Raw genomic sequence first — 17,716 nt, forward strand, 5'->3', positions numbered from 1 at the left:
AAACCCCCCCGGGTTTTTTCCCGCCGGCCCCCTTCCCAGCCACTCTTCCCTAAGCCAAAACTAACTCTTCCCTAACTCCAAAACATGGAGTTTTGACCCGACACTTAGCCTTGTTGAACCTCATGCGGTTGGCCTTGGCCCATCTATCTAGCCTGTCCAGATCCCTCTGTAGAGCCTCCCTACCCTCAAGCAGACCCACATTCCCACCCAACTTGGTGTCATCTGCAAACTTACTGAAGGTGCGCTTGATCCCCTCATCCAGATCATTGATAAAGATATTAAACAGAACCGTCCCCAGAACTGAGCCCTGGGGAACACTGCTTGTGACTGGCCGCCAACTGGATTGAATTCCATTCACCAGAACACTCTGGGCTCAGCCATCCAGCTGTTTTTTTTCCCAGCAAAGGGTACACCCATCCAAGCCATGAGCTGCCAGTTTCTCCAGGAGAATGCCATGGGAAACAGTGTCAAAGGCTTTACTAAAGTCCAAGTACACTAGATCCACAGCCTTTCCCTCATCCAGTAAGCAGGTCACCTTGTTGTAGAAGATCAGGTTTGTCAAGCAGGACCTGCCTTTCACAAACCCATGTTAACTGGGCCTGATCACCTGGTTGTCCTGGATGTGCTGTGTGATGGCACTCAAGACAATCTGCTCCATGACCTTCCCTGGCACTGAGGTCAGGCTGACAGGCCTATAGTTCCCTGGATCCTCCTTCTGGACCATCTTGTAGATGGGCATCACATTTGTTAATTTCCAGCCAACTGCTGCGCCAACTGCTGCACCATGCCTTTGCTGCCGCACCATGCCCCATTGGTAGTGCTCCTGGTTGCCAGTGCTCCACAAGGACTTTTTATACGTGTGGGGGCGCTTGGCCGCCTTTGCTGCTGGCCCCACCAAGGTTTTGTCAGCCACTGTTACATGAGCTATGGGTGCCCAGTGGCTCTCAGTCCCCCTGAGGCTCCCCTGCTTTGGGGAAACCCCCCTGTGCACTGTGCTAGAGCGCTCTGCTGCCAATCGTGCTGGTCCAGGAGCTGCTTGCTTCAGCGAGTTGTTCTGCATGTGGGAAGGAGAAACTTCTGGTTTTAATTAATGTTTAAGAACCTCTGCACAGAGAAGCAAGGTACCTTAGAATAACTTAATTGTTACAATGTAAATCACTCCCCTCTCAGAAAAAAATTGGCCAGCAAAGGTGCGTAACTGGGAAGTTACTACTACATAAATGGCATTTTTCCTTTGCTGTCTTGCTGTTATTACAGCATGATGTAGTGAAAACTTTTGCCATCTCTTGTAGCTACAGGAGACTGTTTAAAATGAACTTTTAAAATTAATAAAACTAAGTAAATCTGTCATAACTAATTGAAACATTTTAATTTGTGTAAATAACATACTTGATTTATCTGTAGGTAAAATTATATGTTTAAATGTTTTCTGATTTAGAACACTGAATGAAAGTCACAAATAGTGTAGTTGTTTTTCTTCATATTATATGCACACTAATTACAGAATACCTGATTAAACTTTTTTCCTGGAGTGCCTGATAATAAATTCTGATCTCCTAATGAATAACTCTCAGATGAAATGCCAAATATCACAGTGTATCAGCATTATTTATATTGCAGATAGTGCAACTGATCATACAAGGGCTTAGATTGTGTATCTGAGCTATAATTCAGATTTGGTCACTCTGTCTTTTCCTGTAAGAACATTTAAATTGTGCTCTAGTGCTTTTGTTCCTATTAGTGAAAACCTATGATTGGGCTACAGTTCTATACTCATCTGAAAAGTGTGTATTTTCCTAAAAGTTTTGGTAAGAAATGTGGTGTGTGCAGTTATGCTGCGTATGTTCCTAGGTCATGAATTTTTGAACCTGTTGACTGATTTCAATTGGATATAACAGCGAGCTGGTAATCTCAAAAGCAGTTACCTTCTTAGAAATAGTAAGCAAAGTGAAATGAAAGACTGGTGGCTGGAAAGAGGAGGCAGGCTGAAAAATTACCTCAGCAGTTATCTGTCCCACTTGGCCCTCCACGAGCCAGTCCAAGTGTGCATGGCCACAGCACGTGATCCTTCTCACCCAGGCACTCTTTGGGAGTGGAAGAGGGGAGGAAGCCCGCTGCGGGCATTTTGGGCAATGACAGGAGCAGAGTACTGTGGGTGAAAACAGGTGGTTTGGGGGAGTGAGGTTATAGGCTGTTGGGACTTAGTGGAGAATAAGAAATGTGGTTCATGTGATGATGATGAAGATGGATGAGTATAGGATGCAAACCCATTAGAAACCAAGCTTCATTAGTTCCAGCACTGACTGAACACGTTCTTTCATTAAGATAATGAAAAAGTAGTAGCTGATGCTGATGGAAAGCCATAGAAACATGTAATTACATCTAATGCTAAAAAAGAAGAAACTTACTGTTCCTCTTATTTTTGCTTTAGACCAGACCTATTTGATTGGAATGCTGTTGCTTCTCAGCAGTCACCTGTGCAACGACTAGACCATGCATTCAACATAGCCAGGCAACACCTGGGCATAGAGAAACTCCTTGATGCTGAAGGTTAGTAGAAGTTATGTTCTTTTCTCTAAGTGTAAAAATAAAATTTTTCATGCATTTGATAGTAAATTAATTTGACTTTTCTGCACAAGAAATTAGCGTTTTGCAAGATAAACTGAAGCAAAATCCTTTATTTGTTTTAATGTTACCTTTATGCTCTATTGAAATAGCATAAGAACTGCCTGAATGTACATGCTCTAAAGCAATTTTTTTCCAGCTTTGGGGCCAGAGTTTTAATGTGCATGCACTAAATCAAAGATATCTCAATGAGTAGCTGATTTCTGTTTCAAAGATTTAGAGCATCTGCAGCTTTTTTATCTTCTGGAAAGATCATGAGTTCAAATTACCTCTTAATATACATCTAAAATGTGTATTCAAACTCTAGATACTCAGATCTTTAAAATATGACTTATACATCCTCTGTATATCGGAATTTCATCAGGATGAATGATTGATATCACTGTCATTTAATCTTATGTGTAATAACACGCCTATTTTACCTTAGCTCTATGTTTTGTATTTCCTTATGCAGTCATGTTTGAAAGGTTCCTTGTTTTTCACATGATCTTTTAAATTTTGTCCATTTCTCTATATTCTCTGCCCTACTGTCTGCATTGCTGACAGCCTAAGTAATTGTCCCTCAGAGAACATTTCTAAAACATTCTTTACTACAAGGCAGTGTTGAACAGCTGTCATATTTCCTTTTTATGTATGCCTTTCTCTATATATACACTGGTTTTTTTCCACATCATGATCCATACGCTATATTTGCATGCAATTTCCTACTGTTTGCCTATCAAGCCACTAATAAATGCAGTTTCCTATATGTTTATGCTGTTCTCAGTGGTTCACCTAGCAGTGAGTTTCTGATGGGAAGAACCAGAATATAATAAAATGTGAAAATGAGTCTAAAAGTTAACATCGGGTCTCTTAATGTTTAAATGTAGTAGAGCATGTATCAAGATTGAATTAATAACCTTATATCCCTTCTATTTACCTAGGAGAAATATATGAAAAAACTGTCTACTTATGCTGTAGTTGAACATCATAAACTTCTCTGCTCTGTAACCTTACTGCTTTGTAGAGTGAAAAACTATTTAGAGGACATGGTTTAATTCAAGATGGTGATATTTTGACCTGTGTAGAATTAAAAGAGGAGCATCTCAAGTGGTTCTAACAATTGGAGCAATAAGATTTGGGACTCAAAAGATGAAAGGGACTTGCCACCTCATAGGTAGAGGCTTCATGAGCGCCTTCTGAGTGTGCAGTCAGATTTGTACCAGCAATGTATGGGGTGTCTGTAATGAAACTTGTGGGACAAATGCACAGTAAAACCAATACAGCATTGCTTGCTAGTACGCTATCTTTCATCTCTAGAACTGAATTTGTGTGAACCACTGGAGGAGGAACAGGCTCGGCTATGTGCTAAAGCGTAAGATGAAGCTTGTAAGCTCTGGATGAGATTGGAAATAGAAAACTGGGTTGCACAACTGAATAGATATAGTCGCAGTCTTTGCTATAATTGATTGAACTTTCTTCTTGAAATAGATTAGAGAATAAGTTATTTTCTGTATGCAAAAGTCACTTTTGATTAGACATTTTATTCTGCTTTTTGCAAAGATAGTTGCAGTTGTTTAGCCAACAACTGAAAAACTCTCACACATTGGTGGTTTTCCAAATGTCTGGTTTAATTATTTGCTGTTCAGTGCTGTAAATAGTGGTGCTTGCCACCTTTTTCTTTTTTTCCTCCACAAATAAAAATCAGCAAACTTTTCCAAAGGAAAAGTAAGTACTGTACCTATTTGCAAACATGAATTTGTGAAACTGTAACAATTTGGTTCATGATAAAAAAATCTGTTCCTAGACTGAAAAGTAGAATTACTGGTACATAAGTAAGTGAGGACTCTTGTTTGCAGGTTCCAGCATACTACTACTGTAATTTTACTTCGTATATTTATCACCTTTCCTAATTAGATACTCAAATATCACTTAACAGCGTATTGTGTAACAACACCCTGTTCTCTGGCTGTTAACTTAATAAAACCTGCAAAGTATTACTATATTAAGACAAAAAGGGAGTATTCATTCAGTGGTGAAACATTATTTTAATGTAACTTAATATTTGTCAAAACAGCACACATAATCTGTGAACACTTTAAAATTTGTTTTTGTTAATTAAATATTTGCTGTCGTGATATTTTGAAAACATGTAGAAAGGAAGCCACTATTCAGTAAAGCCCTATTCTTCTGCAATCATATATGGTAGTCAAAAAAGAAAGGGTTTAGTATTTTTTGTTTGTGTTTTGAAGTTACTGATGATTGATACATCTTGAAACAGAAGACTAGGGGATCTGTCTCAGCAATTACATTTTGAAAAGTAAGTATTTTTACTCAGCCAAAAATTGGTTTTCTAAGTTTGTTTGTTTGTTTGCTTCTGAGGTTGTGGATATTTTAAGTCTGTCCCATGAACAGCTTTTAAAGCACTGTTTCAGAATTTGATCTCCATGTCAGTCACTAAAGTGGTTAAGAGATGGACTATTTTTAAGTATTTCCTATAGAAGCCATGTTGTCTTAAGTTAAAACTTTTGAATTTTGTTTCATGCAGAGTTAATGGTTCTTGCTATTTTCCTTACTTGTCTTGACTAATAGGAATGCTTTTTTATATCAGCGGTATATCTTAAAGCAGTCACTTTGCTTAGTTTTTAAGCAAGTGAACGTAACACAGATGAAAACATTAGGCACCTCCTGTAAAAGGCTTCTCGTGTGTCCTTTCATCTTAAGAAATTCTTATTTTATACACAAGCCCTAAAGTAGTTTGACAAAATTGTCTTGTTCCTGTTTTGATAAATTGACTTTGTATCTTGTCTGTGAAGCTTGATAATGTCTTCACAGAGTATGTAACCTTACTAATGTCCTCTTAAAAATAGCAAGCTGTATGTCTTCCTGCTTATAGATTTCCTCTAAACAAAATTAACTAAGGAAAGATTGTGATTCACAGGTCTTATCTGAAGATACTGTGTTTTTATATAAATTCCCCAAATAGGCTACATAGGCAGCATAGAATAAATTCTGCAGAGCTATTCTGCAATCAGAATGTTCATAATATTGGGGGGGGGGGGAAGCAAACAAACTTGTCGGCAAGAATGAGATATGTGGTGGGAGCTTTATTCTAGCCTTTTTCCTTTCCTGTTTAGCCAGAAGAGGTGAGAAAGCTGACCCCATTCTGCATCAAAAATTTTAAATATGTTAGCTGTTGGTTTTGTTATTTGCTTGTTTTTTTTTCCTTTGATGTTGAAATTTTGTGTAGAAAAACATAAGAGACAGGTTTTCTCCTTCTTTTTTGTCATGAAAAAGGAGTGGAAGACTCAGCTCTGTTCTGGATATGGGAGTTGAATGTACGCTAAGTAAGTTTGCCAATGATACTAAATTAGGAGGAGCTGTGGACTCCTTTGAGGGTAGAGAGGCCTTAGAGAAAGATCTGGATAGACTAGAGAGCTGGGCAATCACCAACTGTATGAAATTTAACAAGAGCAATTGCTGGATTCTGTGCCTGGGATGGGGTAATCCTGGTTATATGTACGAATTGGGGGATAAGAGTCTGGAGAGTAGCCCAGCGGAAGAAGATCTAAGGGCTTGGGTTGATGGCAAGTTGAACATGAGTCAACAGTGTGCCCTGGCAGCCAAAAGGGCCAACTGTGTCCTGGGGTGCCACAAGCACAGCATAGCTAGCCAGTCAAGGGAGGTGACTGTCCCACTGTACACTGCGCTGGTGTGGCCTCACCTCGAGCACTGTGTGCAGTTTTGAGTGCTTCAATATAGGAAGGACATCAGACTATTAGAGTGTGTCCAGAGGAGGGCAACCAAGATGGTATAAGGCCTCAAGGCCTTCTTAGAAGAGCAAGACTTAAGAGGAGCTGCTGAGGTCACTTGGTTTGTTCAGCTTGGAGAAGAGAAGGCTGAGGGGTGACTTCATCACAGCCTACAACTTCCTCAAGGGTGGCAGTAGAGGGGGAGGTGCTGATGTCTCTCTGGTGACTAGAGATAGGACTTAAGGAAATGGAATGAAGCTGCACCAGGGGAAGTTCAGGCTGGACATTAGGAAAAGGTTCTTTACTGAGAGTGTGGTCAGTCACTGGAACAGGCTCCCCAGGGAAGTGGAACCACTGAGCCTGTCAGAGTTCAAGGAGCATCTGGATGGTGCTCTCTAGTCATATGGTTTAGTTTTAGGTAGTCCTGAGAGGAACAGGCAGTTGGACTTAATGATCCTTATGTGTCCCTTCCAACTCTAGATATTCTATGATCTTTTGGACTGAATCTTGACTGTGAGTGAAATGTAAGCAGGCTTATACGTCTATCTTGTGTTCACTACCGTAGTGTATAAAAGATAACAAGGGAAAAAATAAGAAGGTGTGGGGGAAATTGATGGATGGTAGAAAGTGTTATGTAGAAGAAAGTTAATAAAGACCTAGAGGCTCATGAGCAAGATTCAAAAGGGAAAATGTGTTTGCAAATTGAACTTTTTGGGCCAAAGTATGCCTCATAGTGACCTTTTGTTGTGAGACATTTGTGATTATGCTGCTAAGGTATTTTACATTTTGCTAATGCTCTCTGTGATCCTTTCAAAGAAAAAATAGTTATTTTCCTTTGGTTGCTCAAAATCAATATTTGTGAGCTTCCAGTCATGTCTCGTTCAACTCAAAACACCATGCAATGAACATTGTCAAACGCAGGTCATTTTAATAGTGATTTTTGTTCATATTTCAATGTCAAAGCTAGCATGTGAAAAATGTCTCTACAGTAATGTGTACTTTTAAGATGTTATTTTATTTACTTTTTTTTTAAAGTCCATTACACTTGGTACAACTAAGGAAAATATTTGACTGTTGTTTCACACCTTTGTGATGACTATTCTGGTATTCTGAATGTAAGTTTGAGGTGCTGACTTTTGAAAAGATTTTGCTTGATTATTTTCAATGTAAATAACTCAGGTTATTAATCTCTGACTGCTCTCTTGAATTTAGAGTATTTTAGACATAAAAGATATAAACTCTGAACATTTTTCTTTTAAAAATTATAAATGTAAAGTCTTCAGCTCCCTACATTCCTCACTTGTTATTCTAAGTTATTGTTGTGTTTGGGGAATGAGTATTGACGGAGATATTTGCAATCTTTGTTGGTAAGCATTCACTTTGGCTAATTTCAGCAAAAGACGTAAAATATCTGTCCTGGTTTCAGCTGGGATAGATTTAATTTTCTTCCTAGTAGCCGACATAGCACTGTGTTTTGGATTTAGGATGAGAATAATGTTGATAACTCACTGATGTTTTAATTGTTGCTGAGCAGGGCTTACACCAGTCAAGGACTTTTCAGCTTCCCCTGCTCTGCCAGGTGCACAAGAAGCTGGGAGGGGACAGAGACAGGACAGCTGATCCCAACTGGCCAAAGGGCTGTTCCAGACCATAGGATGTCATGCTCAGTATATAAACTGAGGGGGAGAGGTGGCTGGGGGGCAGCAATTGCTGCTTGGGGATGAGCTGGGCAACCATCAGAGTGGGTGGTGAGCAATTGCATTGTGCATCACTTGTTTTGTATATTCTGTAGTTGTAGTTGTCCTCCTCCTCTGCTTTCCTCACCCCTGGAAACATTCAAGGCCAGGTTGGACAGGTCTCTGAGCAAACTGATCTAGTTAGCAGTGTCCCTGCTCCCTACAGGGGGGTTGGACTAGATGACCTCTAGGGGTCCCTTCCAACCCCAAACATTCTATGATTCTGCTGTTTCATTAAACTGCCTTTATCTCCACCCACAAGTTGAGCAAATGGCTGTGTAGTGTTCAGCTGCCTGCCAGGCTAAACCACAACAGCTTAAGCTAATCAATCAAATGATGATGACATTAGTAATTATAACTTGTATGTATGAAAGTTTGAATGATTGATCAAGCTGTTAAGGTTAGTCTGTATTGTTTAATAACACGTAATTACCCATACATGTGGTTACATCTTTTAGTAGTCATCTGATTCTTCATGATTTTTATCTGTATTGCAGTTGTGGAGAAACATGATTCCAGTCTTCACATACAAACTTCGGAAAATACACTAAAGGCTATTATGTTCCTTGTTGTGTGTCCACCTTTTTATGAGTGTCTTTGCTTGGTGATATTTAAAAAGAATAGGACAAGCAAACAGCAACACGTAGTAGTTACATGTTATTGGCCGTATGCCAAGTTTTACTTTTTACTTTGGGATAAAACACTCATGCCATATAGGTGTCCTGGTTTCAGTGGTTAAACCATGACATAGGAGCAGAAGGATCTTTTGAGGAACAGTAGGGGACTTGCCAAGGTAGGTCCCCTGCCAAGAGGGACTTGGGGGCCCTGGTAGATGAAAAGCTGGACATGAGCCAGCAATGTGCGCTGGCAGCCCAGAAGGCCAACCGTACTCTGAGCTGCATCAAAAGAAGCGTGGCCAGCAGGTTGGGGGAGGTGATTCTGCCCCTCTACTCTGCTCTGGTGAGACCTCACCTGGAGTACTGCATCTAGCTCTGGAGCCCTCAGCACAAGAAGGACATGGAACTGTTGGAGCGGGTCCAGAGGAGGGCCACAAAAATGATCCGAGGGCTGGAGCACCTCTAATGTGAGGACAGGCTGAGAGAGTTGGGCTTGTTCAGCCTGGAGAAGAGAAGGCTGCGGGGAGACCTGATTGCAGCCTTTCAGTACCTAAAGGGGGCCTATAGGAAAGATGGGGAAAATCTTTTTAGTAGGGCCAGCTGTGACAGGACAAGGGGTAATGGTTTTAAACTAAACCAGGGTAGGTTTAGACTGGATATAAGGAAGAAATTCTTTACAATGAGGGTGGTGAAACACTGGAAGGGGTTGCCCAGAGAGGTGGTGGAGACCCCATCCCTGGAAACATTCAATGCCAGGTTGGACGGGGCTGTGAGCAACCTGATCTAGTTAGCGGTGTCCCTGCTCACTGCGGGGGGGTTGGACTAGATGACCTCTAGGGTCCTTTCCAACCCAAAACATTCTATGATTCTATACTCTCTCAGAAACTGAGTCTGGGAATACATCTGAGCTGTGTCCTCTTTCCCCTTAACAACAACTGAGTGTGAGTGTGGTAGCAGCAGCAGCAGGAGATGAAGTGTCTGTGTGCTCCCTTCTAGCAATAAACATCTGATTCTTGGTTTAATGAACTTGTCCCTGCTGTCATTTTTCTGGGGCTTGTGCTTGTTTGTGCTAGCCCGATAATAAATAGACAGTAAAGTTATATAATGGCATTTCTGCTGTCCTTTTTAGGTGAAGTAATTATCCAGTTTCTTATACTTTACTGTGTAGCCTGATAAAAACCTCGTTTAATCCATCCCAGTCAAATTTTCCATATTTTTCCTTAATTTGCACTGATGACATGAATTTTTGGCACCATTATTAAGTGATAATGAGACTCGGACAGTTTTCCATTTGATAACTCTTTTGTTTGATCTTGACTTTGCATACTTCTGTTTCTCAACAGCAGTACCAGGTTCTACCATACCTGTAGCACAGAGAAGAGGGGGAAAAAAACTGTCAGTGTTGTAGTTTGTGAAGTTGTTAACCCTGTCTGTACCCAGTAGCTGTATACAATGGTAATACTCTTTTTCAATTCATTTTATTGCCCTTCCTGATATGGTTCATGTCAAGGGAGTATGAGAAGATATTTGTTTTCTGTTAGAAATGTTTTGCCTAGTACAGTGTCAGTGTGGGGGATTTTATTTTTTTTTTTTTAAAGGCTGGGAGAGACAAGTCACAAGAGCTATGTTCAATATCATGTTGATGAGAATTGTCAAGGAAAATGCTGGATCAAGCTTAAAAATTATTATTTCAGTTGCACAAAAACCTTAAAATGGGTAGAAAATAAAACAAAAAAGGGTTGTTTTTCAGGCTCCTTTTGGTTCTTAGTTCATGGAATACTTTTGGCTAAATAAAAGGAAAGTCTATAGGATTCACAATAATAAAGAAGTTAATTGTTACAGGATGTTATTACTGGACTTTACCTGTAAATATTTGGACAGCTTTAGATCTGGAGCTGCCTTTTAGACTAATGCCACCAGCTTGGTACCAGCAGTAAAATTTCAGTTGGGAAACTGTCATCGTATCTGCTATCTGTTGTACAGCTGTTTAGGAAAACAAATGCAGATCTGCAGGGGTCTTCAGTCCTATTGCCAATTTAATGATTTATCAAGTTGCAAGATTGCCGGTTACATTATTTGTTATAGTCATATCTTTAGTGACAACAGAAGATTGTGTTTGAGACCTCTGTGCATATTTTCTGGTCCAAATATTCAGTATTTGAACCTATGTATATGACCTAGGTAATGGAAAATAAAAATGCCTTTTCTGAGGATCAGAAAAATTTACATTAATAGTAAGTTATCAGTTATATATATATTAATATCTAATGTCTAGGTTGCTTTTCCTTCTATTTCAAAAGTAACAGTATAAAATGCAGTGTAAATATATACTCATATAAACTATCAAAGCCATTGTATCTAATTTGTGTTTCCTGAGCACTGTCACCTGCTCTGTTGAGGTATTCTGCCGCTGTGCATTTTGAATGTTTCTGTGGAAACATTCCACCTGGAGTACTGTGTCCAGTTCTGGGCTCCCCAGTTCAAGAAAGATGAGGAACTCCTAGAAAGAGTCCAGAGGAGAGCAACTAGGATGATTAAGAGACTGGAGCATCTCCCCTGTGAGCAAAGGCTGAGAGATTTGGGCTTGTTCAGCCTGAAGAAGAGAAGACTGAGAGGGGACCTCATCAACACATACAAATATCTTAAGGATGGAAGTCAAGAGGATGGAGCCAGACTCTTTGCAGTGGTGTCCAGCAACAGGACAAGGGGTAATGGGTACAAACTGAGACATAAGCGGTTTCAGTTGAATATGAGGGAAAACTTCTTTACTCTGAGGGTGACGGAGCACTGGAACAGGCTGCCCAGGGGGGTTGTGGAGTCTCCTTCTCTGGAGATATTCAAAACCCGCCTGGATCAAGTCCTGTGTAACATGCTGTAGGAGAACCTGCTTTAGCAGGGGGGTTGGACTAGATGATCTCTGGACGTCCCTTCCAACCCTTGTGATTCTGTGTGACTATATGATTAGTGGATGGTTTTGGTTCAGACACTGACTTCTAAAATTATGTCCTCTATTAAGCTAGTCAGTGAGTAGTTGTTAGCTCTTAGCAGTACTGTTCAAAACAAGAAAATGATAAATCCGTTAAAACGAATTAAGAAATCCTAATCATGTCCTCTCTCCCTGTTGTTTTTATTTGAGTCTTACAATTCTCCTTTTTATAAAAAAAATACAGGAAAGATGCCTTGAATTAGTCCTTCCCTTCAAGTCTTGTTTGTGTTCTGGCATATGAATTCCGCCTACCTCTAAGCATTCTTTCTACTGGAACTACATTAAGCAGGGGTGGACTGGCATTAGCATCATTGCAGCATTGAAGCACAACAGTAAAACACAACCCTTTAACTATTACTTTACTGTTTGTCAGTGTGAGTTGCAGCTCTAAGTGCTGGACATGTCATCATGCCATATCGTGTACTTTGTCTTTAGTTCGTAGCACAGCTCTGAAATGCAGAGCAAGTGAAGGACTATGGAAATACCTTTGAAAATAATGGTGAAAGTATACAATTTATTGGCTATGTAGTGCAATAGGCAAACATTTTTCTGAATTAATTTGTAATACAAATGAGTTTTTCAAGTGGTTTCTAGTTTGATCTGTATTCCTGTTGTAATATTTTACTTTACAGTTCCCTCTGAGAAATATTTGCCCCCCAAATTAAACTGCATTTCTTATTTTGCTACTGATAAGATGAAAGTCATGCTTTTTCTTTGCAGTCTCAAGCAAACAGAAATAGTCAGCAAAAATAGTAAATTCATTAGCCTCCTTCTAAAACCACTTCCCTATTTTTGAATAGCTTTTTTACTACCTCACTGACGCGTGAGCAATTTGATTATCGAATCTATTTGACAATCAGTAACTTTCACAGGTTTTTATTGAAATAAATTACTTGAAGGGTGCTGCATTAAGAGACTCAAGGACAAAGCAGGTCCTTCCTCTTATCAGTGGGAAAATTTATAATAACTGGGATTTAACTGGGATCCAGGCACATACATTACAAAAGAAATTATGAGATTTTCTATCACAATGGATTTGCAGATTATAACATCATTTGAAGTACTGAACTTGAATTATAAAGAGCTCTAGTGACTTTGCACTATAGGTAGTTCAGCAACTGCTAGACATAAAGGTCAGTATATGGAAGGTCTGAAACTATTTGGAATGTAGAACAGATCATGTGATATTTCTCAACAGCTAATTCTAGCAAAAGGAGTTGAACAGGTTTCTTGAGTGTTTAGATTGTGAATCTGACTCTTGAGTCACTCAGCCTCTTTTTGAACACGCAGATAAGCGTGTCAGTAATATCAGTGTAGGCAAGATGTAAAAATGAACAATACAATGTTGTCCAAAATATTCCGTATTTTTCTTTCAATAGTGAAGACTATTATCTTTTGCCCTGAGAAGAAAAATTAAGCTATTATGCATCCAGTATGTAAGCCACCATAGAAGAACTTTGCAGAGACAGTTGAATTCAGAGGATTTCTGGTATGCTGCTTGGGGAGAAGTTGTAGCTGGTGACACCACTGACATTTCAGCCTTCTAAAAATGATATCCATTACTTCTATTATCAAGTAATGGAGCTTTCTGAAGTCTTATATTCTAAAATATTTACATCTGACCATTGTTTCAATTAAGAAATAAAAAAATTAAGTAGGAAAAAAAGGGTGGGGGGAGATTTGGGAAACATTATTTCCTTCTTATATTTTTTACAAAGATTCTCTCCCAAAGGTAATGTTAGAGAATAACAGGTGATCTTAAAACAGTCAAAAGGCATTGTATATGAAGTAAGAATGAAGATTGTAAAAGAGTACACATCTGCTTTTATCTGCTTTGACCAGGTAAGGAGCTCTGCATATATTCTAAAGGGCATATATTCTAATGTTACCCCCCTGTTTTAGTGAAGCCCAGAGCACATGGTAATGGAAAATGCATTGGAGCTGACAGTACACTACTGCATAATATTGTCAATGTGAAATGTACTTGGCTGACCCTTTTTCTCAGCTGAAATGGGTCAAGAGATCTTTAACACTGTGAATGCTTTTTCTCTGTTGTTGCTCTGCTTCAGGTGTGTTCTGTGAGTAATGTTTTATCTGTGACCTCAGCATATGTGTCACATAAAAGCACATTTGCCATCTTTATACTTCTAGTAATGCTTTCCTGTTAAAAGCAAGGAAAATAAGGACTGTTGCAGAGAGCCATGACGTAGGAAAACACAAGTAAACAAAACTTGTTAGCCAGAACTTAAAAAGTTTTTTCTCCTCTACAGATATATTTTACAGCATTGGAGATCACATAAAACAATAGTTATTAACTGGTTTGTCATGCATCAAATAGAAATAGAGAAATAGTCTTTTTCCTGAGGACCTTCTGACAAAGGAGGAGGTTTGCGTCTGTGCATAAAAATAATTTAAAACTTAGTTGTTCTTCCCTTGATCCAATTTTTTTCTTTTATGTTAAGACAGGAACAACCACTGATTGTTGTGATTATGGAGAGCTAAGACTCAAGGGATACACAAGAGGTCATGTAGATCATATGAACAGAAGTAACAATATTAGGAGGAAGAGGGCTTAACAAGCCTTTTGTCTAGGTCATAATGGTTTTCTACAGGACATATCTTAAAATTTTGTCCACCCTCGCATATGTGTGTGAGATAGATATATATTTATATATATAAATACCACTACTAAATGCATGATCCAGCAAGAATAAACTAAAAAATTAAGAAAACAAGCTCATAATATAACAGGAATTTGGATGCCAAGTCCATGTGTTATTGCCCTGTTAATAGCTGACTAAATACCTCTATAGGATCATAGTAACACAAATAATGCAAAATCTAAATAAAGTGTGTATATTTTTCCATTAATGTCTTGATGAGTCTAAATGAATAAGACCAAAGAAATGAGAACTGCATAAAAATACATAAGTAAACTAACAGCAGTGATACCTATAAAATGTTTTATATTTTATAACTAAAAGTAGGGGTAGTATTAGTATAGTGAACAGAGAATAGGTATCCTCATATTTATAGATGATCATCATATTCATCTTTGATTTTTAATGATGGTATAATTCAGGCATGCCACTACACGTTTCTGTAAAACGATGTCATATTTTGTAACAATTTTACTCTTTAAATCGGAACACTTCAGTGGCCACAGTTACTGTTCTTCACATGTTGCTGAGAATACCATGAACAAGGTACTGTAAAGATTTCCCTCATTTCTTATTTAGATGTTCTGTGCAGCTGCTCCCAAGGTGAGAAGTAGCAGGGCGAATCTATGCTGTTGAGCTGTAACAGGAATTGGGGTAGGAGGAAGAGGTGAGCAGCAATATCAGTCTTCAGACTAGAACCTGGTGGTGAAACTGGGTGTTGCAGGTACTCCAAAGAACACACAGGTGTTTGCACCCTGAGCCTGTTTTTTGGCAAATTTTTCTTTTTCAGTTTTGTGGATTTAGCACACTTTACCACCTCATATCCCCAAGCACAGGCACACACATCAAAACCAGTGATACTCTAAACACTCGTTTTCTTGACTTCAAAATGCTACTTCTAAAGGTAGCCTCCTGGTCCTGCTTAAGCAGACCATATTCCCCCTTAGCGCATTGTCCTTCAGCTACCTGTGGATTTACAGTTCTCCACCTTGTTTGTTGTTATTTTTTATTTTTCTGAGTTCTTTATAAATGTTTGGGTCTATATTAATATTCTGCAGTCACACTGTCTCAGAAATGTCTGTCAAGTTGTAATCATTAGTCTGCTCTGACAAATAATCACATAGGTTTCTTTGCCACTATATCACATTATGTGTAATTTTCTGTTCATCATTACTAATGCTCTGTTTTAGCATTGTTTCTCCAAATAAATAATTTCCATAAATGTTTTAAAATATTCATCCAGGTTCAATCTTGTGTTAGTTCCTTCCCAAATTTCTCATGTGTTTTAATTGCTTATACATTGTGTCTTCCACTGGGACTTGCTATGCCCCTAATCCATGCTTTAAGCTAAAATTAATGATGTCTGTTTATAGCATGTTTTGTTTGTTTTTTTTTTTTAAACTCTGTAATTTAATGAGTGAAGCCCTTTGGAATTGTGCACATAGTTCTTGATTGCTCAGAATAATCACTAATGGAAGACAAGTGAAAAGAGATCAATTAGAACAGAATTATGTTGTCTGATACATCAAGTGCATAGCAATGAATATATCTTTACTGGATATCTTGTCACATGATAACTTAAAAAGATGCGAAAGCACAGTACTTGCTCAGCCAACAAAAAGTCTGTATTAGATTTTAAATATATTACAATTGAAGGAGCTTTGTCCTCTTCAAGCAGGTTTAAATTTACTTATTATAACTAAAGAGTAGTTATTCCAGCTAAGAATAGACCCAGATCAAAATATTCTGCTTTGGTTTTAGAATCCCAGCTCCTACAATAAAATTCCCTAATCTGTACCTTCAGCATTGTAATACATGTATAAATATATGTATAATTAAAAACAGGCTTTCTGAGAGTAGAGATGGTTCATGTAAAGAGTTGTAGAGTATGGGAGATGACACTTGAAGGTTAAGACTCTATGAAAAACTTAAAGGAGTACTTTTGCTTAAAATTTATCAAAAAACCTACTGGGTATCTTCAAACCCTTCATTTTTTTGATAACTGAAAGGATTTTCTCTATTTAGAAAACTCATAAGCAACTTGGGATATTCCACTGCAAAGATAGGACTATCTGCCTGTCTGTTAACATTGATTTGAAAAGCTGCCAAAGCGATTACCTAACTTAAGAGAAAAATTCATACAGGTATCTGGAGACTTCTGGATTTTTAATTTGGTCACAAATGGAAGGATGATTAAGATGTTTACTTGGTAGGAATGAATAACATTAATTGGTGACATGTTTGATTAAAATATCTGGATTGGAAATAGACTAAGAGGGTGCCTCAGTGTAAGGAACATATTAGACTGCATAAGGCAGAATCTGAGCTCTACAATTCTGAAATTCCATGTTTGTACATGCAAGGAAATAATAAATTTTAAGAACTTAGTTAAGATGGTGGAGTAGTCATTGTTTTAATTCTGCTTCTTAAGCTTATGATTTTAAGCTGTGAAATTTCTTGTTTTACTGATGAATATGTGGTAGCTTCTGTTCTGCTACTTCTCATGCTAAAGGATGTTTGATAAGGGGACAAGAATGGGTTGATGATAGACTGTGAAATATTTTAGTGAGAAATAAGATTTCATAGTGGCAGGGAAGGAGAGAGAGACAGAAATGCTGACAATTGCAAAAAATAGCTTTAGGACCAAGGAGAATCTGGGTGAAATTATTACCAAGAAAATATGAATAGTACCATCTAATTTTTTTATTTCTTTTTTATAAACATCAAAACTGTCTGTAGTGAAAATAGAGTTCAGCCTGTTTAAAAGTGCTATCAGTGACTGGAAATGAAGTGCTCTAGTTCTGAAAGTTCCCTTCAGCTGAAAAAATTTCAATACTGTGAAAATTCAGTTCTTCTCTAGATTTCAGACAGTCTTAACATGCTACAAAAGGACAGAGAGAGATTAGCAAAGAATTTTTTACTGCAGAATAGGAATGATTCTATCCAATAAAAGAAACCTGAATATTTGCATGCTGCTTTCTTTATTCTATCTCCCTTCTATGGGCCAGATCTGAGAACCTTATGAATTGAAGGATGTGTGTTTTCAAACAGTCAAAAATAATCTTCTCTATTTCAGCACAGAAGAGATGGCAAAGGTCTTCTTTATTCTGTCTCCCTTCTGTGGGCCAGATCTGAGAACCTTATGAACTGAAGAATGTGAGTTTTCAAACAGTCAAAAATAATTTTCTCTATTTCAGCACAGAAGAGATGGCAAAGGTTTTCTTGAATTTAAAATTCTCCAAAGGATTGAGGGAAAAAAGTATTTCTTAAATTTACTTAAAGCATGAATAATGCGACAATTGCAAGGATTGCCAGTTGCAATAATAACCCAGTAAAAGTAGCTTTTGTTATTAACACTTTT

At 38.2% G+C, this 17,716-nt stretch overlaps 1 protein-coding gene across 1 annotated transcript in view; it reads left to right on the top strand.

Annotated features, from left to right (window-relative positions):
* DMD (dystrophin) overlaps positions 1–17,716 on the top strand; it is a 1,215,125-nt gene that overhangs the window by 296,888 nt on the left and 900,521 nt on the right. Inside the window, 1 exon segment of the mRNA XM_035901725.1 lies at positions 2,432–2,550. Within this exon segment, the coding sequence (XP_035757618.1) occupies positions 2,432–2,550 (119 nt within the window).

This window comes from Egretta garzetta, unplaced genomic scaffold (genome assembly GCF_000687185.1).
Source record: "Egretta garzetta isolate BGI_Z169 unplaced genomic scaffold, ASM68718v1 scaffold70, whole genome shotgun sequence".
NCBI classification, from domain to species: domain Eukaryota; kingdom Metazoa; phylum Chordata; class Aves; order Pelecaniformes; family Ardeidae; genus Egretta; species Egretta garzetta.